The sequence below is a fragment of the Paroedura picta genome, chromosome 10 (genome assembly GCF_049243985.1).
Source record: "Paroedura picta isolate Pp20150507F chromosome 10, Ppicta_v3.0, whole genome shotgun sequence".
NCBI lineage: Eukaryota > Metazoa > Chordata > Lepidosauria > Squamata > Gekkonidae > Paroedura > Paroedura picta.
The window spans coordinates 2,705,575-2,733,318 of record NC_135378.1 but is presented as its reverse complement, the minus strand read 5'-3'; the positions used below and the strand labels follow the sequence as shown (position 1 = coordinate 2,733,318).

Below are 27,744 nucleotides of genomic sequence, written 5' to 3'. Positions count from 1 at the left end.
TGGAAGGCCGGCTTGAGCCGGCTGCTGGGATTGAACTCCCAGCCTCATGGGCAAAGCTTTCAGACGGCTGCCTTACCACTCTGCGCCACAAGAGGCTCATTGCCACAAGAGGCTCATACTGTTCATTTAAGAAGGCATTATTATCTCTTCTAGCTATTTTCTGGAATTCAGCATTCAGTTGGGTGTATCTTTCTCCTTCTTCCTTGCCTTTCACTTCTCTTCTCTCCTCAGCTATTTGTAAAGCTTCCTCAGACAGCCATTTTGCTTTCTTGCATTTCTTTTTCTTTGGGATGGTTTTATTTGCTACCTCTTATACAGTGTTGCAAACCTCTGTCCATAGTTCTTCAGGCACTCTGTCTATTTGTCACCTCTACTGTATATTCGTTAGGGATACGATTTACATGTCTGAGTGGCCTAGTGCTTTCCCCTACTTTCTTCAATTTGAGCCTAAATTCTGCAACAAGAAGCTGATGATCTGAACCACAATCAGCTCCTGGTCTTGTTTTTACTGACGGTATAGAACTTCTCCATCTTTGGTTGCAAAGCACATAGTCAATCTGATTTCTGTGTTGACCGTCTGGAGATGTCCATGTGTAGAGTTGTCTCTTGGGTTGTTGGAAAAGAGTGTTTGCTATGACCATTGTATTCTCTTGACAAAATTCTACCAGCCTGTGCCCTGCTCCATTTTGTACTCCAAGGCCAAATGTGCCTGTTATCCCGGTTATCTTTTGGCTTCCTACTTTAGCATTCCAATCCCCCATGATGATAAGCACATCATTTTTTGCCGTTGCTTCTAGAAGGCGTTGTAGGGCTTCATAGAACTGGTCAACTTCATCCTCTTCAGCAGCAGTTGTTGGGGCATAGACCTGGATTACTGTAATGTTGAATGGTTTGCCTTCTACTCCTCTTAATTTGGCTTCTACTCCTCTTAATGAGAGCCTCTTGTGGCGCAGAGTGGTAAGGTTGGGAGTTCAATCCCAGCAGCCGGCTCAAGGTTGACTCAGACTTCCATCCTTCCGAGATTGGTAAAATGAGTACCCAGCTTGCTGGGGGGTAAACAGTAATGACTGGGGAAGGGAATGGCAAACCACCCCGTATTGAGTCTGCCATGAAAACGCTAGAGGGCGTCACCCCAAGGGTCAGACATGACACGGTACTTGCACAGGGGATACCTTTACTCCTCTTAATAGGTAATCTCCGATTACCAGCAGGCTCTTTCTAGTCCTAACACATTTGGGAACAGAAGATTTAGTCTTCTCATCCATAGGGTCCTGTGAAATATCTTCTGAGCTTGGAGGAGCTGGGGGAATAGCCCTTGTTCCTGTGGTCCAGAGTTACAGGCAGATCCTGGAAACAATTTCTTAGAATCAGAGGGATAGAACATTTCCTTATTTTTCAACACCTCTGGGTACCATTCTTCCATCTGCTGTTCTCTTGTTTTGGGTTCTCCTCTAATTGGTGAGATACCTTTCCCACCTCTCCGAATTGCCTTCCAAAAAGGGCTCCATTTGGATGTGGTTGAACAGAGAATTCTGAGTGCATTCTCAGTTGCATGCTCAGAACCCAGGGTCACATGTTGGTTAGGTAAGGGCAAATTTTGATGCTCAGACAGATGTCTTGGTTGTGTTGATGTTTAAGCTAGTCCTGGTGGAAAGATAGTAGGATGGCTGCTTTAAAGCACGTCCAGATTGCCTGCCTGGTTGGTAAAGATCTTGGAGACCTGGGGGGAAGAGCTCTTTTCTAGGAGACTGCTTGTGCTCTGCCAGCACTGGGATTTCGACAGTGCCGATCTAGTTCCCCAGAATAGGGGTGTTATTTTTTGTGTGTGTGAGGAACAGGGAAGAGTTGCTTACTCTTATGTGTTCACTGCTAGCTCCTTTCCATCCATACTTGTGTCTACTGAGCAATTAGGATCCAGTTGATACAAGGAATCCCCATGTCATTAATTTGGTGAAATGTGTATTGCCCCTCAAATATTAGGTCATTCTTTTCCATAAGTAAAAATATATCAAGAAATAATTTTATATCTAACAGGATTTTCCTCTGTTGTTTCCTAACTATAGCTTGAACTAAACACTGTAGGGAAAGTTCTTCCTTGCTGTATATATCTTTATAAATTATGCCCTAGCAACAATGAAAAACACAAATTATTACTTGGTAAGCATTGTTTTATTAGTCCAATATAAAAACTTGGGAATTCTGATTTATTAGAGTCTTCTACACACTTAGGATATTATACATTGGTTACTACGTACAAAAATCTTAAGGTCCCTTTTTCTGGAACTGCCCAAAGGCAGGCTTGCAGTGGAGAACTTCTCTAAAGTAGAGCTGAGTGCTCCTTTTCCTCATCAGAGGAGCTCTGTTCCTGCCCAGATGGTCATGTGACAAGGGGCAGGGGGAGGCACTCTTCCATCAGTCCTTTTTCTGCTTCTTCTATTTACTTCTGGCTGTTTCTCTAGTTATTTCTAGACAGTTTATCTCAGAAGATGATCTATTTTCTCTTAAAATGATGCAGTTTATAAAGTGCCTTAATTGTGGCCTGACAATGACACAAAATGATGACCAGGAAAAGTACCTAATGTGCCTGGTAGAGAACCATAATGCATCTTCCTATAAGCCCTGCAGCCTTTTCACACCCAAAATGACGCAAATTCATCTGTGGGAACAATCTCTGGGGGGGGGGGCAAATAAAGGACTCCCCCCCCCCCCAAAAAAAGGGTCAGAACTCCTGTGGCTTCCGGACCAGTTGCCCACCCACCTCCTCTGCCTGCCTCAAAAAGCGGCCTCTGAACTGTTGGCTAAGAAGGTCAGAAAGAAAGCAAAGCATGGATGTGTTTTGGATTCCAGATTCCAGAATAGAAGATGGGTTCCAAAGTGGCGGAAGTCAACTCCAACAAAGTTGTACCCCAGCGATTGAAGTCTCCTTGAAGTGGGGCACAAAAAAAGAGCTCTTTTTCTTTCTTTCTTTCTTTCTTTCTTTCTTTCTTTCTTTCTTTCTTTCTTTCTTTCTTTCTTTCTTTCTTTCTTTCTTTCTTTCTTTCTTTCTTTCTTTCTTTCTTTCTTTCTTTCTTTCTTTCTTTCTTTGCAGCCCAATGGGCTACCACAACTCACTGACAGGCTGTCATTTTTCTGGAATAGTTGGAACCATATTATGCAAGATGTTTGGGTACTCAATATAATACAGTTTGGTTATGTTTAAGAATTTAAAATTATCCTTCCACTCTTTCATTCTCATGTGCATCTCACTATCTTTAATATCTGCCCAAATATCAGAAAATTCAGAATGTTAGCATTGGGGGATGTATTTCCTTTTATAAAATATTCCTGAGTCAGGGTAATAAATTTGAAATATGCTTATTTCTAGTACATTTCTAGTACATTTCTATTTCTAGTACATGGTGCTTATTAAATGTTTCTCTGCAATTGTAGCCTTCCTCGTGGGGGCTGTGCAATGCACTCTTATCATAATAATTGGCTCAGTGTGAGCCACATCAGGGATGATGTCCTTGCAATTTCACAATTGACATACTTCGTAGTTTGGGTATTGTTATAAATTTTGAAAAGTCCACACTTCTCTCAAGCCAATATATAGAATTTATTAGAGCATGGTTAGGTGCTGTTACTCATAGAGCCAATTTGCCTTCTGTGTTGCAGAAATATGTACCTACTTTCTCCACTTTTCATTTCTAACCAACATTACATGTCCAGAAGCTTTTGGTTATGGCATGTGCTGTGGCCACAATTCCCTATGCCAGGTTCCACATGCATTCCCTACAAGCCTGGTTCTGGAATTCCTTGTGCAGTGGATTAGATTCCTTGTGGCAGCCTTTAATTGATCTGCGCCTACTTTTGCTTTTAGTGAACCTCCACTCTAACAATACCTTTTGTACTCTTATACCAGAATTGATCTGATATAAATATAACTTTCTATAAATATTGCCAACTCAACGGCCTCTCAATTAACTAGAAAAAAACTTAAGTGATAGCTTTTGCTCAGAAATGGTCTCCCTCAAATTGGTGTATTGGTGGTCATCGAATTGAACAGGTTAAATGGTTAAAATATTTGTGAATTACCTTTCAATATAATCTCTATTGGACCAAGCACAGAAACAGGATTGTTTGTTTGTTTATGGACTTATATCCTGCTATCCTCAGCTGCTGGCTCATGACGGGTTATACATAAAAGCTTCAATGTACAATAATATAAACCCCATCCCTAGTTATAACTATAATCCCCAATATGGCAATTCCTGACTTTGGCTTGTCTTAACTTCGTTCCTGGCTCCTGACTATGGCTTGTTCCTTGACTCTGTCCCTGGCTCTTGATACTGGTTTGGCTTTTGACCATACTCCCTGGCTACTTGACCACTGTACAGCTTCGGTACTCTTTCTTGCAGACCACCTCGGCCTGGCTTTGACTCCACTCCCTGCCCTACCCTCATTGGTGATCAGTCTCCCTCAGGTTTAGACTCTTTGGACTGGATTGGACTCTGCACTTGTCTCTTGATTTTGGTCTTGGCTTCCTGGCCAAGGGTTTAACTACCTGGTAACGGGTGTGTTGCCCAGCAGAGCTGCACATCATGGATTATTTAGGCTGATTCTACATTGAGGAGGGAGGTTGGACTAGATGGTCTTTATGGACCCATCCAGCTCTATGATTCTATGAGTTTCAGTTGTTTCCCTGTATAGTTTACCATAGAATCATAGAATCATAGAGTTAGAAGGGGCCATACAGGCCATCTAGTCCAACCCCCTGCTCAACGCAGCCCTAACCATCCTAAAGCATCCAAGAAAAGTGTGTATCCAGCCTTTGCTTGATGACTGCCAGTGCGGGGGAGTTCGCCACCTCCTTAGGAAGCCTATTCCACTGCTGAACTACTCTGTGGAAATTTTTTTCCTGATATCTAGCCTATATCATTGTACTTGAAGTTTAAACCCATTACTGCACGTCCTCTCCTCTGCAGCCAACAGAAACAGCATCCTGCCCTCCTCCAAGTGACAACCTTTCAAATACTTAAAGAGGGCTATCATGTCCCCTCTCAACCTCCTTTTCTCCAGGCCGAACATTCCCAAGTCCCTCCACCTGTCTTCATAGGGCTTGGTCCCTTGGCCCCAGATCATCTTTGTCGCTCTCCTCTGTACCCTTTCAATTTTATCTACGTCCTTCTTGAAGTGAGGCCTCCAGAACTGCACACAGTACTCCAGGTGTGGTCTGACCAGTGCCGTATACAATGGGACTCTGACATCTTGTGATTTTGATGTGATGCCCCTGTTGATATAGCCCAAAATGGCATTTGCCTTTTTTACCACTGCATCACACTGCCTGGTCATGTTTAGTTTACAATCCACAAGTACCCCAAGGTCTCGTTCACACACAGTGTTACCTAGAAGCGTATCCCCCATCCAGTAGGCATGCTTTTCATTTTTCTGACCCAGATGCAGAACTTAACACTTATCTTTATTAAATTGCATCTTGTTCTCATTTGCCCATTTTTCCATTGTGGGACTATGGCATCTTGTGATTTTGATGTGATGCCCCTGTTGATACAGCCCAAAATGGCATTTGCCTTTTTTACCGCTGCATCACACTTTCCGCTCATGTTTAGTTTACAATCCACAAGTACCCCAAGGTATCGTTCACACACAGTGTTACCTAGAAGCGTATCCCCCATCCAGTAGGCATGCTTTTCATTTTTCTGACCCAGATGCAGAATTTTACACTTATCTTTATTAAATTGCATCATGTTCTCATTTGCCCATTTTTCCATTTTGTTCAGATCTTGTTGAACTCTGTCTCTATCTTCCGGAGTATTTGCCAGTCCTCCCAATTTGGTGTCATCTGCAAACTTGATGAGTAGTCCTTCCACCCCCTCATCTAGATCATTAATAAATATGTTAAAGTACTGGGCCGAGCACTGAGCCCTGAGGGACCCTGCTACTCACCTCTCTCCAGTCTGATGAAACACCATTGACAACAACTCTTTGAGTGCGGTTCTCTAACCAATGCCCTATCCACCTGACTATCTGAAAATCCAGATTGCAGTCCTTCAACTTATCCATCAGAACATCATGGGGAACCTTGTCAAAAGCTTTACTAAAATCCAAGTAAATGACATCAACCGAATTTCCACGATCCAGCAAACCTGTTACTTGGTCAAAAAAGGAAACCAGGTTGGTCTGGCAGGACCTGTTGGAGACAAATCCATGCTGACTTCCTTGGATCACCAAATTGTCCTCCAGATGTTTGCAAATCTCTCCCTTCAATATCTGCTCCATTATCTTCCCTACAACAGAGGTCAGACTCACTGGTCAAAAATCAAATAAATAAATAAATTCATAGTGTGCCTGAGTTAGCTGCCTAAGAATATCCTACCGGGAGCATCAGCAAAGATGTGAAGCTGCCATATTTAAAATATTAGAAACATATTTAGAATATTAGAAACAGAGGTCAGAATCACTGGTCTGTAGTTTCCCCAGGTCATCCTTCTTACCTTTTTTGAAGATCGGAATAACATTTGCTCTCTTCCAGTCCTCCGGGACATCTCCAGTCCTTAAAGAGGTCCCGAAGATGATGGACAACGGCTGTGCAAGTTCTCTGGAAAGTTCTTTGAGTACTCTCGGGTTCATTTCATCCGGACCAGGGGATTTGAACTCATCCAGTGCAGCTAAATGCCTCTCGACAACCTCTCTAACCATGTCAACCTGCCACCCAGACACTATCTCTTGGCTACTGCCATCTCTAGATGTGCCTAAACCCTTTGACCTGTGGGAAAAAACAGATGTAAAATAGGCCTTGAGCCTTTCTGCTTTCTCTGCATCCTCCGTTAGAGTTTGTCCATCTGCACCCAACAGTGGGCCTATTTACTTTTACATTTGCTCCTCACATAACTGAAACATCTTTTCTTGTTAAAATGGGCTTCCCTGGCCAATCTTAGCTCACTCTCAGCTTTGGCCTTTCTGATGATTGAATAGTTGATTCAATATACCATAATATTATGGTATATATATGGTATATATTGAATTTACCATAATATGATTGAATATACCATAATAGTTGTTTGTCCAGTATTTCTGTGTCTTCAAATTCTGGATTCTATGTCCAGATTGGTTTAGAGCAGGGTGGGCGCCAGCAGAAGCCCCCACAGGAGGATTCAAGCGGCGGTGGCTCTTCATTCTCAGGCACGTTCACCATCAACAAACAGAGCCTGCTGGTGCACTTCAAGAGCTGCCCCACGCCATCCCAGCACCCAGTGCTGCCGCAGAGCCCTCCATGTCTCGCTCCGCTGATGCCTACTCATGCCCGGAACCCCGCTACACAGAGACCTTCTTCTGGCAAGCAGCTGTTGCAGCTGTGATGCCTGTTGTCCTCCCACCTCCACCCACCCACTCACCGTCGCCTGACACTACCACCCACCTCTGCCCGCCACAGTTGCCCGCCACTGCCACCACCGCCACCTACTGGTGACTCCGAGGAAGGGGCCAGGCAACCGCAATTTGGGTCCTGACCCCAAGGCTGAAAACCACTGGTTTAGAGCATGTTCAGGTACTGCTGATTTCTCAGGTTATTTTAGTCTGCAGTGTCCTTCATGTTTTTTCATACTTGTTGAATGCTGTATTTTGTAGTCCCAGTGTATACTTATTCACAGCTACATGGTATGCAATAAACTCCGGGGGGTGGGTGGGGTTCTTTCTTTTTTGAAGAAAGTGAAGATTCTCAGGATAGAGAATTCTGCACCTGTCACCATATACTGCTTTCTGCAGTTCTGTGGAATGAAAGACTAATGGTTGTAATTATACTAATGTTTTTGTGTATATTCCGAACTTAATAAAGTATGTTAAATTATTTATTAGAGATGACTTGTTAAATAACAGATTGATATTTACCTAAACTTGTCCTTCTGTGCAAGATACTGAGAGACAATCTAAATTTATGAAGAATATAGCTTGTGCAGTAATCGGTTGCTATGGGTAACATAAAGGGAGTAAAATAGAACTTCATGTGTAGTGCTTCTAAACTTTACAGGCATTTTGTGCAGGCGGTGAATAATACTAGGTGGTTGATTTTAGCTCTTCAGAAGCTACTGTACTGAGAAAATGCTCCATCAAAAATAAAGATGAATTTAGGAAGGATACTGCTGGCAAAAATAACTGCTTTGTCTTACGACGAACAGGTAAGTCATGTGATCTTAATTTCAGCTTCCCAAACAGTGTTCTTGCAATAGAAATTTGAACCTGGAATTTTGTATTAAGCCAAAGAAGTATATGGTATTTACAAAGTCTTACTTTTGCTCATAAGATTTAAATTTAAAGCTTACAATTGCAGAAAATTTTTAAGATGAGAATTGAGTTGAGAAGCCAATTACTTATGGTGCCAATTGCTTGGGTTTGTGATAGATAACACAAATTATTTTTTGTAAGGAGGAAAAAGTATCAAATATCATTTTTAAGAGCTGTTTCATTTCACCTTGATCTCTAGTTGCTGTTTTTCAGTTTAATGATAAAATACTTTTTTTCTGTTTTGCTGTGGTGTTTTGATGTAAGCAAATAAAGTGGAAGTGGAAGGAAAATGAGTAAGGAAATATTACGAAATAATGATTGTGACTTAATTTACACCATTTCTTCTCACAATTTCTTTAATATTCATTTTGACAAAGGAACACGTTTCACCTCTTAAATGAGAAAGAGATAAGAAATACTGATACTCTCTTTAAAAAGGATGAGATTTCTTTTAGAGGATATCTGTTCATTTTTTAAATGTCAAAATAAAATAAATTTGGCAATAAATGGGACAGGAAATATGAGGGAAAGTATTATGTAGAAAACAATATCTCTTGAAAGGCACTGATGTCAAGTAGTGATTTTTACAAATGTCATCCAACATTTACATGGTTAACACTAATGTTAAAGATAAAGTTTTCCAGTTGAGAATAACTGTAAAAGAGTTCTGTGTCTCAGAATCTGTTTGCAGCTTTCTGGGTTATGGAAGAACAATAGAGATTATAATGTAGCTATCATTTTCTGTTGAAATTAAATTTTAACAATTCCAATGAACATGAAATCTACATCTTGATTTCTGTTGTCCATTTGTAACCCAAATGTCACAAAATAATTGTTTATTTCCAGGGGTAATGTAGTGCTTTCTACTAGATGGAGGAAGCTGAAAAACTCAGTTTTTGGGTATTCTAGGTATTCCAAGTAAGTTACTGTTGTCACCCTAACAACAAGTAGAGCACTTTTAAATCAAGTAAATAAACACTCTTGTGGCGCAGGGTGGTAAGCGGCAGACATGCAGTCTGAAGCTCTGCCCATGAGGCTGGGAGTTTGACCCCAGCAGCCGGCTCAAGCTTGACTCAGCCTTCCATCCTTCCGAGGTCGGTAAAATGAGTACCCAGCTTGCTGGGGGGTAAACGGTCATGACTGGGGAAGGCACTGGCAAACCACTCCGTATTGAGTCTGCCGTGAAATCAAGTAAATAAACACCCTGGTCAGCAAGACCATTATTTGGATCCCCAGATTGGTTTATTAGCAGTTTTACAGACATGCTGACATGGTGGCTTGCCAAAGGAATCCTGTAGCAAGGCCATCACAGAGGCAACATTTGAACCAGTGATTTGGTGATGCATGGGAAATGGCCAAACTAGGTCAGTTTCAAAAGTAACTTCTAAACAATTCAGTGCAAAAATGTGTGTGTGAGTGTGAATCTGATTGGAGCTTCTCTGAAATAGACTGGGCACTAAATTTCTTTTACTGATCAAAATCAGCGTTGACAACTTCCAGGAGAAAACTAATATATTGCTCCAATAATAGAAGCTTCATGTGTGAAGCCAGGCATTTGAAGTTTTTCCTGACCTGGCGGTATCCCAGCCAGCTTGGTGTAGTGGTTAGGAGTGCAGACTCACGCTCCTCCTGCACATGCAGCCAGCTGGGTGACCTTGGGCTCGGGACAGCACTAATAAAGCTGTTCTCAGTGAGCAATAATATCAGGGCTCTCTCAGCCTCCCCCACCTCACAGGGTGTCTGTTGCGGGGAGAGGAAAGGGAAGGCGACTGTAAGCCACTTTGAGACCTCTTCGGTTAGAGAAAAGTGGCATCTAAGAACCAACTCTTCTTCTTCTTCAGTAATATCAGGGCTCTCTCAGCCTCTCCTCCCGCACAGGGTATCTGTTGTGGGGAGAGGGAAGGGAAGACAAATGTAAGCCGTGTTGAGACTCAGGTAGAGAAAAAGTGTGATATAAGAACCAACTCTTCTTTTTCCATTTAACCTTCACTAAAGGGACAAGACTTTCTCTCGAGGCTGTTGGCAATCTTACAGATAAACCCTCTCCCAATACATGAACATCTGAGGCAATTATTACAGCTAATAGCTCTTAATAGTTTTGCTATCAACACATCTGCCATCTAAGCTGCATGTTATGTGTGAGAGATCTGTGTTAGGGTTTCTTGGCATACAGTGTGAAAAGGCAGCTGACTGAGTGGGGCAGTTGTTGCACTTGGATAAGGAGGAGGGTTAACCTCTGCTGTATTTCCAAAAGAAATCTCACCCTCATCCATCTCCTGAACTCCCAACAGGACAGGAGGAAAGAGAAGACACATACATGTTTTGTTCCTGTTTTTCCCCCCCTCTAATAGTGATTTAGGCTCTCAGTATTTTATTGGGAATCAATGAGGGGGAAATGACTAAATCCCTTCCTTTCCCCCATCTCATAATCTCCATAAAACTGGGCCCTCCTGCAGTTGTTTTCAGTTTAAATATATTAGGAGTTCAGTAGTGTAATTCTAAAATGGCTTCTAAACTCTTTAATTTGGTGGATTTCGAAGGGTGTAACTCAGTTTGGTATTGCAGTGCTAGTCTTGAATCTTTCACATCGTGTAGTTCGTCCTCCAGCTAGTGTTTATGATTAAATTGTTCAGAAGTGAATTCTATAAATCAATTATGTGTGCAATTTAATAAATTATTGTACCATAATCTGGATTAGATGCCTTTTATATTGAAATATGCAAGACTGCTCCCTACAATCAGGGGAGTTTCCAGAACTGCTTAAGGGGGCGGTGGTTTGTTCTCTCCTTAAAAAACCATCGCTGGATGTGCAGGACCCGGCCAGCTACCATCTCGCATTTAGCGTTTCTGGGGAAGGTAGTTGAAAGGGCCGCGGCAGACCAGCTCCTGCCATTCCTGGTAGAAACTTTGGCACTCGACCCATATCAGTCTGGCTTCCGTCCTGGCCACAGGGTGGAGATGGAGTTGGTTGCCCTGTTGGATGATCTCCGTTGCCAGTTGGATTGGGGTGATACGGCCGTGCTGGTTCTATTAGATCTGTCGGCTGCATTTAATGTGGTCGACCATGAACTGCTGGGTTTCCACTTCGCTGGGACGGGGATACAGGACACAGCCTTGTGCTGGATACACTCCTTTGTCCTAAACTGGACCCAGAGGGTAGCTGTGGGGGAAGAATTGTCGAGCCCAGTTCAGCTCCCTTGTGGGGTTCCTCAGGACTTGATTCTTTCCCCCACGGTGTTTAACATCTTTCCCCCATGGAGTTAAGGCTTGGGTTGTCATCGATACGCGGATGACACCCAGCTATATCTCCTGATGGATGGCCACCCGGACTCTCCCACAGAACCATTCACCAGGTGTTTGGAAGCTATGGCTGGGTGGCTCAAACAGAGTCGCCTGAAACTCAACCCCTCCAAGATGGAGGTCCTGTGATTGGGTGGTAGGGGGCAGCTCAGGAAGCGTGTCTTCCCACCCTGGCAGGGATGCAACTGGTCATCATGTCCCAGGCCAGGAATCTGAGTGTGACCTTCGCTGCCTCTTTAATTTTGGAGGCTTAGGTCAAAAAAGTAGCCAGCCAAGCTTTTTTCCACCTTTGCTAGGCTCAGTTTCTAGCGCCCTATCTGTCGCCTGAACACTTGGCCACAGTGATCCATGCAATGGTCACCTCCAGAATAGATTTCTGTAACTCAGTCTACGCGGGCCTGCCCTTGGGCTTGATCTGGAGATTACAGCTCATACAGAATGTGGCTCCTAGGGTCCTCACAGGAACACCTTGGAGGGCCCACATCCAGCCTGTGCTGAGGCAGCTGCATTGGCTTCTGATTGCTGCTTGGATCCAGTTCATGGTTCTGGTACGTACCTTTAAGGCCCTTCGCGGTCTCGGTCCCACATACCTTAGGGACTGCCTTTCACCCTAATCCCCCCGCAGAGCATTACGCTCTGCGGGAACAAATTTATTGGTCATACCCGGCCCCAGGGAAGTACGCTTGGCCTCGACCTGGCCCCTACCCGGAAGAGCTGAGGGCCCTGCAGGAACTTTCGTCGTTCCGCAAGGCCTGCAAGACGGAGCTCTTCTGCCAGGTCTGTGGTTGAGGCCGGCCGCTAAGGAAAAACTGGACCCCCCTGCCTTCTTTTTCTTTTAACATCTTATTGACGGCTGGAGATCTATTCTCCCATATGCTCCCGCAGAGCTCTTGGTTAGGGGGGATTTTTTAGTTGTTTTAATGCCTCATTGTACCTTGGATGTTTTTATTGGTATTGTATAATTTTTATTGTTTTTATGGGAAGTTTATTGGGGTTTTAAAATGTTGTAACCCACCACGAGCCTTTCGGGAGTGGCAGGTCAAAAATCAAATAAATAAACAAATTCATAGTGTGCCTGAGTTAGCTGCCTAAGAATATCCTACGGGGAGCATCAGCAAAGATGTGAAGCTGGCATATTTAGAATATTAGAAACATATTTAGAATATTAGAAACAGAGGTCAGACTCACTAGTCTGTAGTTTCCCCAGGTCATCCTTCTTCCCTTTTTTGAAGATCGGAATAACGTTTGCTCTCTTCCAGTCCTCCGGAACATCTCCAGTCCTTAAAGAGGTCCTGAAGATGATGGACAAGGGCTGTGCAAGTTCTCTGGAAAGTTCTTTGAGCACTCTTGGGTGCATTTCATCCGGACCAGGGGATTTGAACTCATCCAGTGCAGCTAAATGCCTCTCGACAACCTCTCTATCCATGTCAACCTGCCACCCAGACACTATCTCTTGGCTACTGCCATCTCTAGATGTGCCTAAACCCTTTGACCTGTGGGAAAAAACAGATGTAAAATAGGCCTTGAGCCTTTCTGCTTTCTCTGCATCCTCCGTTAGAGTTTGTCCATCTGCACCCAACAGTGGGCCTATTGCCTCCTTTACTTTACATTTGCTCCTCACATAACTGAAACATCTTTTCTTGTTACAGTGGGCTTCCCTGGCCAATCTTAGGTCACTCTCAGCTTTGGCCTTTCTGATGATTGATCTACAGTGCCTAGTAACCTGTAGGTACTCTTCTTTAAAGCTCTGTCCTTCCCTCCATTTCCTGAACATCTCCCTTTTCTTTCTTAGTTCCTCTTGAAGTGTTCCTCTTAAAATGATGACGTAGATAGTTCTCTATTTGAGAATATGCACTTATCTGGATCATAAAATTTGTTACCTTTGTTAAAGAAATTACCTGAGCAAAAGAAAATTGTCACTTATATCCATCCACTACTGTATTCCAGACATGGGAATCATTCCACCCTCTGTAATGCCTACTAAATCATATCTCTCTGTCTGCATGAGAAACTCAAGCTCTTCCTTCTTATTGCCCATGCTTTGGGTTGTTGATGTTAGTTGCGAGGTCGTGTCACCTAAAGCGTCTTACCCTTGCTCCCATTTGATCTGGCTTTTCTTAATGGGCCACTGCTATTTGCTCTCCTGCATTAGAGTCCCTGTGTTAAGACATTTCCTTCCCTTTGTGGCTTCAGTTTAAAGTTGATGAATCTCTTCAGGTTCCTGCCAGACACATTCTTCCCCAACTTGGATAGGTAGACCACCATATGCTAGTAAGCCTTCTTGTAGAAAACCTATCCCGTGATCCCAGAATCCACATCCCAGCTGCTGAAACCACCAATGCAGCCAGGAGTTCACCTCCATTGTCTTCATCTCCCTACAAACAGGAATGTAGAAAAATTCACTTGTGCCTCCATTTATTTCAGGTGCCTTCCAAGTGCTTCATAGTCAGCACCTTAATACATACAGTTATGTTCACAGCCATGTTGTTTATTCCCACAAATGGTTAACGGTCCATAGATTTGATCAGTTTTTGCATCCGGTCTGTAATATTCTTAAAGCAACATACTTTTCAGATTAGGGAGTCAGGCCTAGCGTGTGACGTTCCATGCCCCTCAGTAGAGAGTCACCAGTGACCCACACTTTTCTTTTTCCTTTGAATGCCATGTCCTTGTATCCCCATGTCCTCTTAACTGTTTTTTAATTTCATTTTGGTTCCTCTTCTGTCCTTGTTGCTGCTTCCATCCCCCCTGCAGTGGCCTGGAACGTATTCCTGAGTTCCAATGGCCCTGAGTGCCAACTTGCTTGATGACCTGAGGCTCATGTTGTAGTTACATAGTAAAGTCAACCCCTCCATTCTGCTTTGGACTCGTCTCTTAATTCCTATGCAGGTTTGCACAGTTCCTGTCAATGAAATCCTCTCCTTCCTTGATTACATGCTGGGTTTTAATCATCTCCACTAGCCCCCTAATCTTCTCTCCTGTATGCCCTATGATAAGTGTAACCTATCTTGTCTTCAGGGAGTGAAACAAACATGGCAAGCTCCTTGCAGGTGACTGGAGTATCCATTTCTTGTCTCCCAAGTAGATTCCTTAAATCTAGAATCTTTATCTTTAGAATAAAGAAGTTAGGCTTACCCCATACAAATCCCCAGGCCAATAGCCTGTCTACCTTTGTCTCATACCTCTGGCAAGGAGGAGCATTTGAGGTCACAAGGTCACAGCCCAGTACAGGGTGAGGGTTGGAATCCCTCTTCTGCAGTCAACCCCCATGACACACTCCCTCAATCAGTCAAAAAGAAGAAGACTCAATAGAAACTACTCTTTAGTAGAGTACAACACACCCACTCACCCACAAAAACTATCCCCCCCACACACAGCAGCTTCAGTTGGATGAGGCAAAAAAGAAGGGGAAAAAAACGCTCTCCTTGCCAGCAGCTCTCCATGTGCCCCTTGCATTCTCCCCAGCTGCTCAGCTCTCTTAGCAATATAGTCAACCTCTACCATGGTGTACATCAGGGCCAGTCCATATATCACCAGTTTACCCATAGCCTTGGGAGGGATCCATGCATGATTTTGGGGGACCAGAACCCAGTGGCTTTTGTCCATATCAGCAGACCCTTAAAAAGGAAGATGATAGACGTTCAGTTTCTTCATGTTGCAGCAAGGCTAGTGCCTTGGACCTCACCACATGACACCATGGGGGATCCAATATCAGTGTCGCTCAGCTTTACAGATAGCAACTGTTCCAAATGTAAATATAAAATCCTAAATTGGCTGTATTCTGAAACCCCAACCATAGTTGGACCTGACAGTTCCATTGTGAAAGAATCTGGCATTAGTGCAGGCAACTTTCAGAAGAAAGGGGTAGTGGGGGAAATGTCTGAAGGGCTTTGTTGTTTGGGTTGTTTTTGCATTTTTACAGTAATGGCAACAGCGATGGCGTAGTTCAGAGAAAAGATGGTGGATCCCACCCTTTTGTGCCCCCTACCCGTGCACAACCAGGTGGGGGGGGGAGTTGAAGTTACTATACCCTCGGCCATTGAGCTGAGACCAAATTGCTTTCCAATCACCAAGTCAGAGTCCACTCCGAGTCTTTTTAGCAGCTGAGCAAGTCTGAATCCAGGGGGTGAGGCAGAAGAGTAGTCAGGGTGGAAGCTGAGGTTGAGAGCCAAGTCAGAAGTCCATATATCAAAAGCTAAAGTCCAGGAATTGAAACAGGAGTCAGGAACTGGTAAGCAAATGGGCAGAGCTTTTCTGAAGCAGGGGGTCAAGGCAGGAACCAAAGTGCAAGGTAACGGTAGGATCAGCGTGCAGTTTCACCCATAAGGAAATGCCGTCCCTACTCTTCCTTAAGTGCAGCCGCCAGCAGGGGTCTAAACGTCTACACTTGGGCCTCAGGAATTGGCTGTTGAAGTACCTTCACCTAGGCCCCATCTACCTTGACAGTGCGCTACGAGTCGGATGTTCTGGCAGCACTGTCAAGTTAACCCACTGGTGCTGCTCCAGTGAGATCTCTGGGGCAGAGTGGGGCGTTTAATCTGACGAGGGTGATGCTGGCTCAAAGGGCAGTATGTCCACCTGGCTTGGACCTGGCTACTTGTCTCAATCGGGGCTCAGATTATGCCGATCACGCTCTTACTCCTCACCGGCCAGCCCATCCTTCTCAGCTGTATGTTCTGACAGTCTTGGTGGAGCTGGTGCACACATGACTCCTATTCTGGATCTCTGCGGATTGAATTCATATTTGAGAGTTATCAAATATGTACAGTATCCTGTAACATCTTTGCCAGCAACTCTCCCTGCCCTGCTGCATTTCTGTCTGGAGGACGATATAGTTCCAAGAACAACGGCCCTTTGTGTGTTTCAAGGATGCTGAATTCCATCACATGCACTCTATCACCTGAGTTGGAACTATTAGACACCGCACCAAATCGGAAAGGCATTATGGTCCAGGAACGTAAATCAGAATGCACAGGACATTCCATCTGTCTGGAAAAGCAATCAATCCTGATTGAACTTGAAATGGACTCAATGCTGTTACACTTCATTTTCCAACTGACTGTGATCCAGTAGGAATGTGTATTGTCCAGGGACTTAATGAGGCAGGTTTCAGAGACACTTAAACTCTAGAGAAGTCACCAACCATGGAGGATCTGGTCAACTTGGATAATGCTGTGTCTCCTGAGTTGATAACTATGAGTTGATAACAGCTGGGCAGGGAGAGCAAACAGCTGGGCAGAGAGAATGAGAAAGTACCAGTTCGGGAGCTACTGGTGAGTGTTGCTTTATTTCTTACATTGTGTGACGGCAAGAGTTGGTGGATGAGGTGAAGGAGGTGGGGACCCTAGGGGGAAGTGACCATGTCATCATAGAATTCCTTTTGAGATGAGGAGCCAAGGAAGCTTGTAGCCAGACGCAGATGTTGGATTTTCGTAGGGCAAACTTTAATAAATTCAGAGACATGATGAGTGTCATACCATGGACGAGAATGCTGGAAGGGAAGGGAGCATGTGAAGGGTGGCCCCTACTCAAACAAGAGCTATTGCATGCTCAATCAATGACTATACCAGAAAGACGAAAACACTGCAGGAGCTCTAAGAAGCCTATTTGGATGAACAGAGAACTTCAAGAGGAACTAAGAAAGAAAAGGAAAATGTTCAGGAAATGGAGGGAAGGACAGAGCTCTAAAGAAGAGTACCTACAGGTTACTAGGCACTGTAGATCAATCATCAGAAAGGCCAAAGTTGAGAGTGAGCTAAGACTGGCCAGGGAAGTCCACTGTAACAAGAAAAGATTTTTCAGTTATGTGAGGAGCAAACGTAAACTAAAGGAGGCAATAGGCCCACTGTTGGGTGCGGATGGACAAACTCTAACGGAAGATGCAGAGAAAGCAGAAAGGCTCAGCACCTATTTTACATCTGTTTTTTTCCCACAGGTCAAAGGGTTTAGGCACATCTAGAGATGGCAGTAGCCAAGAGATAGTGTCTGGGTGGCAGGTTGACATGGACAGAGAGGTTGTTGAGAGGCATTTAGCTGCACTGGATGAGTTCAAGTCCCCTGGGCCGGATGAAATGCACCCGAGAGTGCTCAAAGAACTTTTCGGAGAACTTGCAGAACCCTTGTCCATCATCTTCGGGACCTCTTTAAGGACTGCAGATGTCCCGGAGGACTGGAAGAGAGCAAACGTTGTTGCGATGTTCAAGAAAGGGAGGAAGGAGGACCTGGGAAACTATAGATCAGTGAGTCTGACCTCTGTTGTGGGGAGGATAATGGAGCAGATATTAAAGGGAGCGAACTGCAAACATTTGGAGGACAATTTGGTGATCCAAGGAAGTCAGCATGGATTTGTCTCCAACAGGTCCAGCCAGACCAACCTGGTTTCCTTTTTTGACCAAGTAACAAGTTTGCTGGATCGTGGAAATCCGGTTGATTTGCCCATTTTTCCATTGTGTTCAGATCTCGTTGAACTCTGTCTCTATCTTCCAGAGTATTTGCCAGTCCTCCCAATTTGGTGTCATCTGCAAACTTGATGAGTAGTCCTACCACCCCGTCATCTAGATCATTAATAAATATGTTTAAAAGTACCGGGCCAAACACCGAGCCCTGAGGTACCCTGCTACTCACCTCTCTCCAGTCTGATGAAACACCATTGACAACAACTCTTTAAGTGCGGTTCTCTAACCAATTCCCTATCCACCTGACTATCTGAAAATCCAGATTGCAGTCCTTCAATTTATCCATCAGAACATCATGGGGAACCTTGTCAAAAGCTTTACTAAAATCCAAGTAAATGACATCAACCGAATTTCCCCGATCCAGCAAACCTGTTACTTGGTCAAAAAAGGAAACCAGGTTGGTCTGGCTGGACCTGTTGGAGACAAATCCATGCTGACTTCCTTGGATCACCAAATTGTCCTCCAGATGTTTGCAGATCGCTCCCTTTAATATCTGCTCCATTATCTTCCCCACAACAGAGGTCAGAATCACTGGTCTGTAGTTTCCCGGGTCATCCTTCCTCCCTTTTTTGAAGATCGGAATAACATTTGCTCTCTTCCAGTCCTCCGGGACATCTCCAGTCCTTAAAGAGTTTCCGAAGATGATGGACAAGGGCTGTGCAAGTTCTCTGGAAAGGTCTTTGAGTACTCTTGGGTGCATTTCATCTGGACCAGATCTGGCGAGGAAGATCTGGGGAGGAAGCTCAAGGAAGTGGTATTGTGGCACAAGTGGTATTGTCTTCAATCTTGCCTGTCAAGGGAAGAGGAATACGTCGGAAGAGGAAGATAATGGAGGTGAATCAGTGGCTGCGTAATTGATGCCAACAGGAGAGATTTGGTTTCTGGGACCATGGGATAGGCTTTCTTGAGGAAGTTGTATCGAAGTTGGGGAAGAATGTGTTTGGCAGGAACCTGGGGAGATTCATCAGGAGAGTTTTAAACTGAAGCCACAAGGGGAAGGAGAACCGCACTCAAAGAGTTGTTGTCAATGGTATTTCATCAGACTGCAGGGAGGTGAGTAGCGGGGTACCTCAGGGCTCGGTGCTCGGCCCGGTACCTTTCAACATAATTATTAATGATCTAGATGAGGGGGTGGAGGGACTACTCATCAAGTTTGCAGATGACACCAAATTGGGAGGACTGGCAAATACTCTAGAAGATAGAGACAGAGTTCAACGAGATCTGAACACAATGTAAAAATGGGCAAATGAGAACAAGATGCAATTTAATAAAGATAAGTGTAAAGTTCTGCATCTGGGTCAGAAAAATGAAAAGCATGCCTACTGGATGGGTGATATGCTTCTAGGTAACACTGTGTGTGAACGAGACCTTGGGGTACTTGTGGATTGTAAACTAAACATGAGCAGGCAGTGTGATGCAGCAGTAAAAAAGGCAAATACCATTTTGGGCTGTATCAACAGGGGCATCACATCAAAATCACAAGATGTCATAGTCCCATTGTATACGGCACTGGTCAGACCACACCTGGAGTACTGTGTGCAGTTCTGGAGGCCTCACTTCAAGAAAGACGTAGATAAAATTGAAAGGGTACAGAGGAGGGCGACGAAGATGATCTGGGGCGAAGGGACCAAGCCCTATGAAGATAGGTTGAGGGACTTGGGAATGTTCAGCCTGGAGAAAAGGAGGTTGAGAGGGGACATGATAGCCCTCTTTAAGTATTTGAAAGGTTGTCAGTCGGAGGAGGGCAGGATGCTGTTTCTGTTGGCTGTAGAGGAGAGGACATGCAGTAATGGGTTTAAACTTCAAGTACAACGATATAGGCTAGATATCAGGAAAAAGTTTTTCACAGTCAGAGTAGTTCAGCAGTGGAATAGGCTGCCTAAGGAGGTGGTGAGCTCTCCCTCACTGGAAGTCTTCAAGCAAAGGCTGGATACACGCTTTTCTTGGATGCTTTAGGATGCTTAGGGCTAATCCTGCGCTGAGCAGGGGGTTGGACTAGATGGCCTGTATGGCCCCTTCCAACTCTATGATTCTATGATTCTAGGATGCTTTGGGCTGATCCTGCGTTGAGCAGGGGGTTGGACTAGATGATCTGTATGGCCCCTTCCAACTCTATGATTCTATGATTCTATCTCTTCTGCAAACTCTGGAACCCTTAGAGAGCCTTCCAGCTTGGTCTACAAACCAAGTGTCCTTTAGCTTTTGTAGTTTGGTGTGTGCCTCTGATGAGCAAGAGTCTTTTGTAGCACAAATGCCCACCCAGCAGTGGGTGGTGTTAGCAGTCAGCCCCAGACTATACTGCCAACTAATGCAAATCAGCTAATGCAGTGGTCCCCAACCTTTTTATCACCGGGAACTGGTCAACGCTTGACAATTTTACTGAGTCCGGGGGGGGGGGTGTTAGATTTTTGCCGAGGGACATTGCTGATGCCGCCTGATCCAATGCTCCACTTGCTTTCCTGCTGGCGCCCCTGACTTCCCACCGCCCACAGGGGGGCACTACCAGCAGCAGCTGCGCAGTGCTATTCCGAGGGGAAGGCCCAGCCATGGCGGCCGCTGGAGAGGACCGAAGGTGAGCCAGCGGCAGAGTGGCAGGGCAGCCCCCGAGGCAACAGCCGGGGAGGAGGATGAGGAGGAGCCGTGGCCTGGTACTGACTGAACCACGGACCTGGGGTTGGGGACCACTGAGCTAATGCAATTAGCTGCAGTCCTCTATCACCCAGGCAAGTAACAGACATAACAACAACAACACTCTTAACAGCCCCTTCTGCTACCTATGTTGTTGTTACGTGCGAAGTCGTGTCCGACCCATCGCGACCCCATGGACAATGATCCTCCAGGCCTTCCTGTCCTCTACCATTCCCCGGAGTCCATTTAAGTTTGCACCTACTGCTTCAGTGACTCCATCCATCCACCTCATTCTCTGTCGTCCCCTTCTTCTTTTGCCCTCGATCTCTCCCAGCATTAGGCTCTTCTCCAGGGAGTCCTTCCTTCTCATGAGGTGGCCAAAATATTTGAGTTTCATCTTCAGGATCTGGCCTTCTAAAGAGCAGTCAGGGCTGATCTCCTCTAGGACTGACTGGTTTGTTCGCCTTGCAGTCCAAGGGACTCGCAAGAGTCTTCTCCAGCACCAGAGTTCAAAAGCCTCAATTCTTTGACGCTCGGCCTTCCTTATGGTCCAACTTTCGCAGCCATACATTGCAACTGGGAAGACCATAGCCTTGACTAAACGCACTTTTGTTGGCAGGGTGATGTCTCTGCTTTTTAGGATGCTGTCTAGATTTGCCATAGCTTTCCTCCCCAGGAGCAAGCGTCTTTTAATTTCTTTGCTGCAGTCCCCATCTGCAGTGATCTTGGAGCCCAGGAAAATAAAATCTGTCACTATCTCCATTTCTTCCCCTTCTATTTGCCAGGAATTGAGAGGGCCGGATGTTATGATTCTTTCACTACTGTTTTCTTGATGTTGAGTTTCAAGCCAACTTTGGCACTCTCCTCCTTCATCTGCTACCTATATACCCTCACAAACTGTAAGAAAGAAAAGGTCAGCAGTAGCTCATTAACTGGCACTTTCTCCTTCTCCCTGCCCAGCTGCTTGATAAAGATCAAACAGAAAACACTGAGTATGTTTGACTGGCCAAGCTCTCCCAGCAAAGTTCCATGGCAGAGTCTGGATTTGAACCAGATCCTAATCTGAGATTTTAACCTCTGTCCTATACTGGATGCAACCAGAATTTTTTTTATGTTCATTTGAATTGGATGTAGTCTAGTAGTGGTTGTATTAAATGAGAAATATATGTCAAAGGATATAAAAATTGCCTCCTGTACTTCTGACTCTGTCATTTATAGATGATGGTTTTGTGCTGCATTGTGAACACTAACCATTTGCTCCTGTTCGCCAGGTATTCCTGTAATCACCTTTAAGGCCATCTGCGGTCTTGGCCCAGTGTACCTAAGGGATTACATCTCTGTCTACACTCCTCAGAGAGCCTTACGCTCTGCTACTACCAACTGCCTAGTGATCACTGGCCCCCGGGAAGCTCTCTTGACCTCAACCAGGGCAAGAACTTTCTCCATCCTGGCCCCTGCATGGTGGAACGAGCTCCCGGAGGAGATCAGAGCCCTAGTGGAGCTTAAACAGTTCCGTAGGGCCTGCAAAAGTGAGCTCATCCAACAGGCTTTTGGTTGATGATGACCTGAATTCAATCACCCATTGGCTCCTGAGCCCCCCCCCCCCCATGAGAACTACCACCGATATGTCCTTCCTACGGGGCCAGTGTGTTACAGTTAAAATTGGATCTTCTCACTATGTTTGTTCCATGTTGTTACTGTTCTCCTGTTATGATTCTTTCACTACTGTTTAATTTATCATGTTATCTGTACTGTTTTTATTCCAGTTCAATGTAGACCTCCCTGAGCCTCAGGGGAGGGCAGTATATAAATGTAATAAATAAATAATAAAATACTCTGTATTTATAGGGGCATATCTTTAACTCATGTTTCTCTCTTTTTCTCTTTGCAGTCTGCAGCTGTGTCTGATGGAGGTAAGTTCAAGCTTTCTGGAGGACTGTATTAATGTGTGAAAAATAACTGAAGTTCTTTAATTAGCTGATGTGGCAATGGATGACAAGTGGCAATGTTTGTTTATTTGGTAATCTTTTAGGATTCAAGGGATTTTAAGTGCTGAGAACTGGCATTCAAGGAGACATTGTCATGATTCTGTGACTGTAGATGAGTTAGGATTTCACATCCTTGGTGTAGCATAATCATGAACATTTGATGATGAGTGACAATACCAGTGGAAATCTGCTGTAGTGGCCTACAGCTTCTATATCTATGGCTTCCATGACCCTCATTTTTTAGGGCAAATGAGCTATGAGGGTAGGGGCTCAGAATGGTCACCATGGGTAGTTGTCTGGTGTAAAAGACTGTGCCAGGTTGATACCAGCCTTTGCTGGTGACACTGTTTGTGCAAATGGTGTTTGAAGAAATTGCTCAGTAAGGCATGTTGTTTGGGCCAGGGAATTTAGTCATCTGGCGAACAGATGTATTATGGAGATTAAGAGAATGAGCTATGAATCAGGAAATCTCTGGTCTCAACCATGAATTCCATGTGTGGCTTTTGATAAGTCATTGCCTTTCCCCTTCTTTCCACTGTAGATAAATGAGCTTGTAACTGTCTGAACCAATTTGGTTCTGTCAAATTGTTGTGTTCCCAATGTGCATCTTTCCACCCCACCCCCACCTTATTCTGCATATAGTTACCTCTACTGGTCTTTGAAGCGTAACTGACATGCTTTCCTGTGGAGAACTGATTTTGTGTTGTGAATCTTGTTGGGATTCATTGATGCACTAGACTGTAAGAGCTTTGAAATCTCCAGTTCTTGCCTGGAGATTCCCGAGTCTGGACACTGTCACAAACTATTTGGAATGTCTGTTCTTTTCCATCCATATTCCTATGCTATTTGGTTTATGGCTGTTAGATGTGTAGATGAACTCCAGAAAAGTTATTGCTCCCTTCTTTCTTTCCTTCCTTCCTTTCCTTTTCCCATTTGCACCTCCCACCTGCATCCATGTTCCCTGGCTCCGGACTGCGTCCTTGGGATTCCTGCCATATCCCAGCTTTGTTTTTCTTTGAAGCTCCCATGTTACTTGGGTTCTCATGGGTGGGAGTGGGAATGAGAGGATTATATGTTGTGTACAATACTCTGAATCCCAGTTCCGACAAAGTATATGTCGAGTTCACTTTCTTGCTTTAGAATAAACTTTTGTGCTGAATCAAAGGCTGTGTTTTCTGGGTAACTGAAAAAACCTGACATTTCGTCGGAACTCAATTTTGGATCTGTGTCCCCCGTTCGACCAATATGTCTATGGAAGGGCACAGCAGAAGCCTTTCTTAGGACATCAAAGCAAGCATGAAGGCTCATTACACGTCCACCCGTATTGTCGGCACCTGGAGCAGGAAGCGTGCAAAGTGAAGGGGTGCTCCAGCTATAGCAAGGGACATGGTTGGACTGAGCTGAGGGTGGGTGGATGACCCTTCCATTTCTTGAGTCAAACCCCCACTTTAGGATGGCAATCCCCATGGGGTGAGTGGATCTACCTCCCGTCTTCACCTCCAACAGTGTGAGTTGGATCTCCCGATAGGTCTCTCTTACACTGCTCAGAGAGGAGGTGGCAGGATGCTACTCCTCCGTGCAGTCCTTGGTGCTTCTTTCTCCTTGGCCAAAGAATTAGTTTTAGGACTGGACTCTGGGGGTGGCTGGCAAGTATCAGCATGCTATCATTGCCCCAGGGTATTGGGGAGAGAGGCTACCCTTAGGGCACAGGCATTCTCCCTTTGTTTGTACTGTTTCCAAAGGGCACCCATGTTGGTGTGCCCATTAGGAATTGTGTGTGTGCTGACCAGGGAAGAAGATACCCGGCCAGAAGAAGACTCCTCAGCCATGGCGTTTCGATCATGCTCACCGAGCTTGCTCTGGACTGGCCGAACCTCATAAACCGGCTGTGGCACTGGCCCACAGTGGCAGCCCCAACCGCTGACGCTTCATCTGCCAATGTCAGTTGAGCAACAAGACTTCTGAATAAAAGAAAGCTTTATTGCATAGCAGTTCAGGATCCTAGACGTCTCAAAGTCGAATCTAATCGATAGTTGAAATGCATCCCCTTTTTACACAAATTCTCCTGCCCAAGCTCAGCCGAGTTCCCAGAAGATCGAAGCCCCGTCCTGCAGGTGCCAGTCCGGGCGGTGGGCCAAGGATGATAACAGGCCCGTCTTCAACCTTGAGACCTTCACAGAGTCTACTCGCAGAGATAATACAGTCTGACAGAAATGTAGCAGTTACTAAATCACTACACAGGCATCTCTGGGTTACATGGTCAAGAATATACTGGCACACAGATACAAGAGGGAGTCACTCCGGTCAAGCATAAATCATGGCAGTAATTGGGAGATTCTGACATTCCGCCCTTCCAGAAAAAAACCTCTTCCCAAATTAATCTCCCACCCCCAGCCCTGGACACTGGGGAAACTTCTGATGGAACTCCTTCACCAACCATGGGGCTCGAACGTTCCCCGCATCCACCCATTCTTGTTTCTGACTTCAGGAACCACATACTTGTAAAGGCTGATGAACTACTTGGCCGCCTCTCCGTCCATGCACTCACCTGCAAACCACACCCATTTTGCATCATAAAATCATAGAGTTGAAAGGGGCCAGCAACGGCGGCGGCCCCACACCCATCAAAAACGACCTCCTCCGCTCTCTCACGCCACCGAGCACGCCGCCCGCCATCTCCAGCCTGCCCTCCTACACCTCTGGTGGGTCCACCGCCGGCCCCAGACATGCAGGGGCCAGAAGACTTCCAGTGAGGGGGAGCTCACCACCTCCTTAGGCAGCCTGTTCCACTGCTGAACTACTCTGACTGTGAAAATTTTTTTCCTGATATCTAGCCTATATTGTTGTACTTGAAGTTTAAACCCATTACTGCGTGTCCTATCCTCTGCAGCCAACAGAAACAGCATCCTGCCCTCCTCCAAGTGACAACCTTTCAAATACTTAAAGAGGGCTATCATGTCCCCTCTCAACCTCCTTTTCTCCAGGCTGAACATTGTAGCATATATGAACAGGCTGAACATTCCCAAGTCCCTCAACCTATCTTCATAGGGCTTGGTCCCTTGGCCCCAGATCATCCTCGTCGCTCTCCTCTGTACAATGGGACTATGATATCTTGTGATTTTGATGTGATGCCCCTGTTGATACAGCCCAAAATGGCATTGGCCTTTTTTACCGCTGCATCACACTGCCTGCTCATGTTTAGCTTACAATCCACAAGTATCCCAAGGTCTCGTTCACACACAGTGTTTCCTAGAAGCGTATCCCCCATCCAGTAGGCATGCTTTTCATTTTTCTGACCCAGATGCTGAACTTTATACTTATCTTTATTAAATTGCATCTTGTTCTCATTTGCCCATTGTTCCATTGTGTTCAGATCTCGTTGAACTCTGTCTCTATCTTCCAGAGTATTTGCCAGTCCTCCCAATTTGGTGTCATCTGCAAACTTGATGAGTAGTCCCTCCACCCCCTCATCTAGTCTAGATCATTAATAAATATGTTAAAAAGTATCGGACCGAGCCCCGAGCCCTGAGGTACCCCGCTACTCACCTCCCTCCAGTCTGATGAAACACCATTGACAACAACTCTTTGAGTGCGGTTCTCTAACCAATTCCCTATCCACCTAACTATCTGAAAATCCAGATTGCAGTCCTTCAATTTATCCATCAGAACATCATGGGGAACCTTATCAAAAGCTTTACTAAAACCCAAGTAAACGACATCAACCCAATTTCCACGATCCAGCTAAAGTGATACTTGGTCAAAAAAGGAAACCAGATTGGTCTGACAGGACCTGTTGGAGACAAATCCATGCTGACTTCCTTGGATCACCAAATTGTCCTCCAGATGTTTGCAGATCGCTCCCTTTAATATCTGCTCCATTATCTTACCCACAAGAGAGGTCAGACTCACTGGTCTGTAGTTTCCCGGGTCATCCTTCCTCCCTTTTTTGACGATCGGAATAACGTTTGCTCTCTTCCAGTCCTCCGGGACATCTCCAGTCCTTAAAGCGGTCCCGAAGATGATGGACAAGGGTTGTCTCTGGAAAGTTCTTTGAGCACTCTCGGGTGCATTTCATCTGGCCCTGGGGATTTGAACTCATCCAGTGTAGCTAAATGCCTCTCGACAACCTCTCTATCCATGTCAACTTGCCACCCAGACACTATCTCTTGGCTACTGCTATCTCTAGATGTGCCTAAACCTGTGGGGAAAAACAGATGTAAAATAGGTGTTGAGCCTTTCTGCTTTCTCTGCATCCTCCGTTAGAGTTTGTCCATCCGCACCCAACAGTGGGCCTATTTACTTTTACGTTTGCGCCTCACATAACTGAAAAATCTTTTCTTGTTACAGTGGACTTCCCTGGCCAGTCTTAGCTCACTCTCAGCTTTGGCCTTTCTGATGATTGATCTACAGTGCCTAGTAACCTGTAGGTACTCTTCTTTAGAGCTCTGTCCTTCCCTCCATTTCCTTAACATCTCCCTTTTCTTTCTTAGTTCCTCTTGAAGTTCTCTGTTCATCCAAATAGGCTTCTTAGAGCTCCTGCAGTGTTTTCGTCTTTCTGGGATATTCATGGATTGAACATGCAATAGCTCTTGTTTGAGTAGCACCCACCCTTCACACGCTCCCTTCCCTTCCAGCATTCTCGTCCATGGTATGACACTCATCATGTCTCTGAGTTTGCCCTACGAAAATCCAACATCCGCGTGTGGCTACAAGCTTCCTTGCCTCCCCATCACAAAAGGAATTCTATGAGGACTTGGAGCTGCATCCGGAAGGCATGGAACTCTTCAGGGTCGCCCGAAAAACAGTTTCAAAATGGTGCTGTCTGGCTCCCTCCAGTGCCTGTGCCGGAGCAGCCGTATCTCCACGGGGCACTGGGGGCTGGTTGGGAGCAAGCTGGTCCTGAGGCGGCTGGTTTGGCACTGGTTGTTCCGGGACTGGCGGTGCTGTTGGATCCTCCACCAGCACAACATGTTCCCAGGGCCCTAGTACTGGCTGATCCAGGCCTTCATGGTGCAGTACTGGATGCCCCATCTCCACGGGCTCCTCTCCGGATCTCGGGGTCGGAAGCTGCGGTCATCGTAGCCAGCCAATCGCCC

The 27,744-nt window shown here is 45.2% G+C and overlaps 1 protein-coding gene across 10 annotated transcripts in view; it reads left to right on the top strand.

The window, feature by feature from the left end:
- The window catches only part of RGS12 (regulator of G protein signaling 12), a 219,745-nt gene that overhangs the window by 79,328 nt on the left and 112,673 nt on the right, over positions 1 to 27,744 (top strand). For 9 of the 10 annotated variants that reach the window (XR_013225222.1, XR_013225223.1, XM_077302462.1 and 6 more), the window contains one exon: positions 22,552 to 22,573. Coding sequence is in view for 7 of the 10 variants with exons in the window: in XM_077302462.1 (XP_077158577.1) it covers positions 22,552 to 22,573 (22 nt within the window). In the remaining 3 variants the exon portion in view is untranslated. Of the gene's footprint in view, positions 1 to 8,032; positions 8,172 to 22,551; positions 22,574 to 27,744 lie in introns of those variants that run through there. The other variant, XM_077302467.1, reaches the window with a different exon arrangement.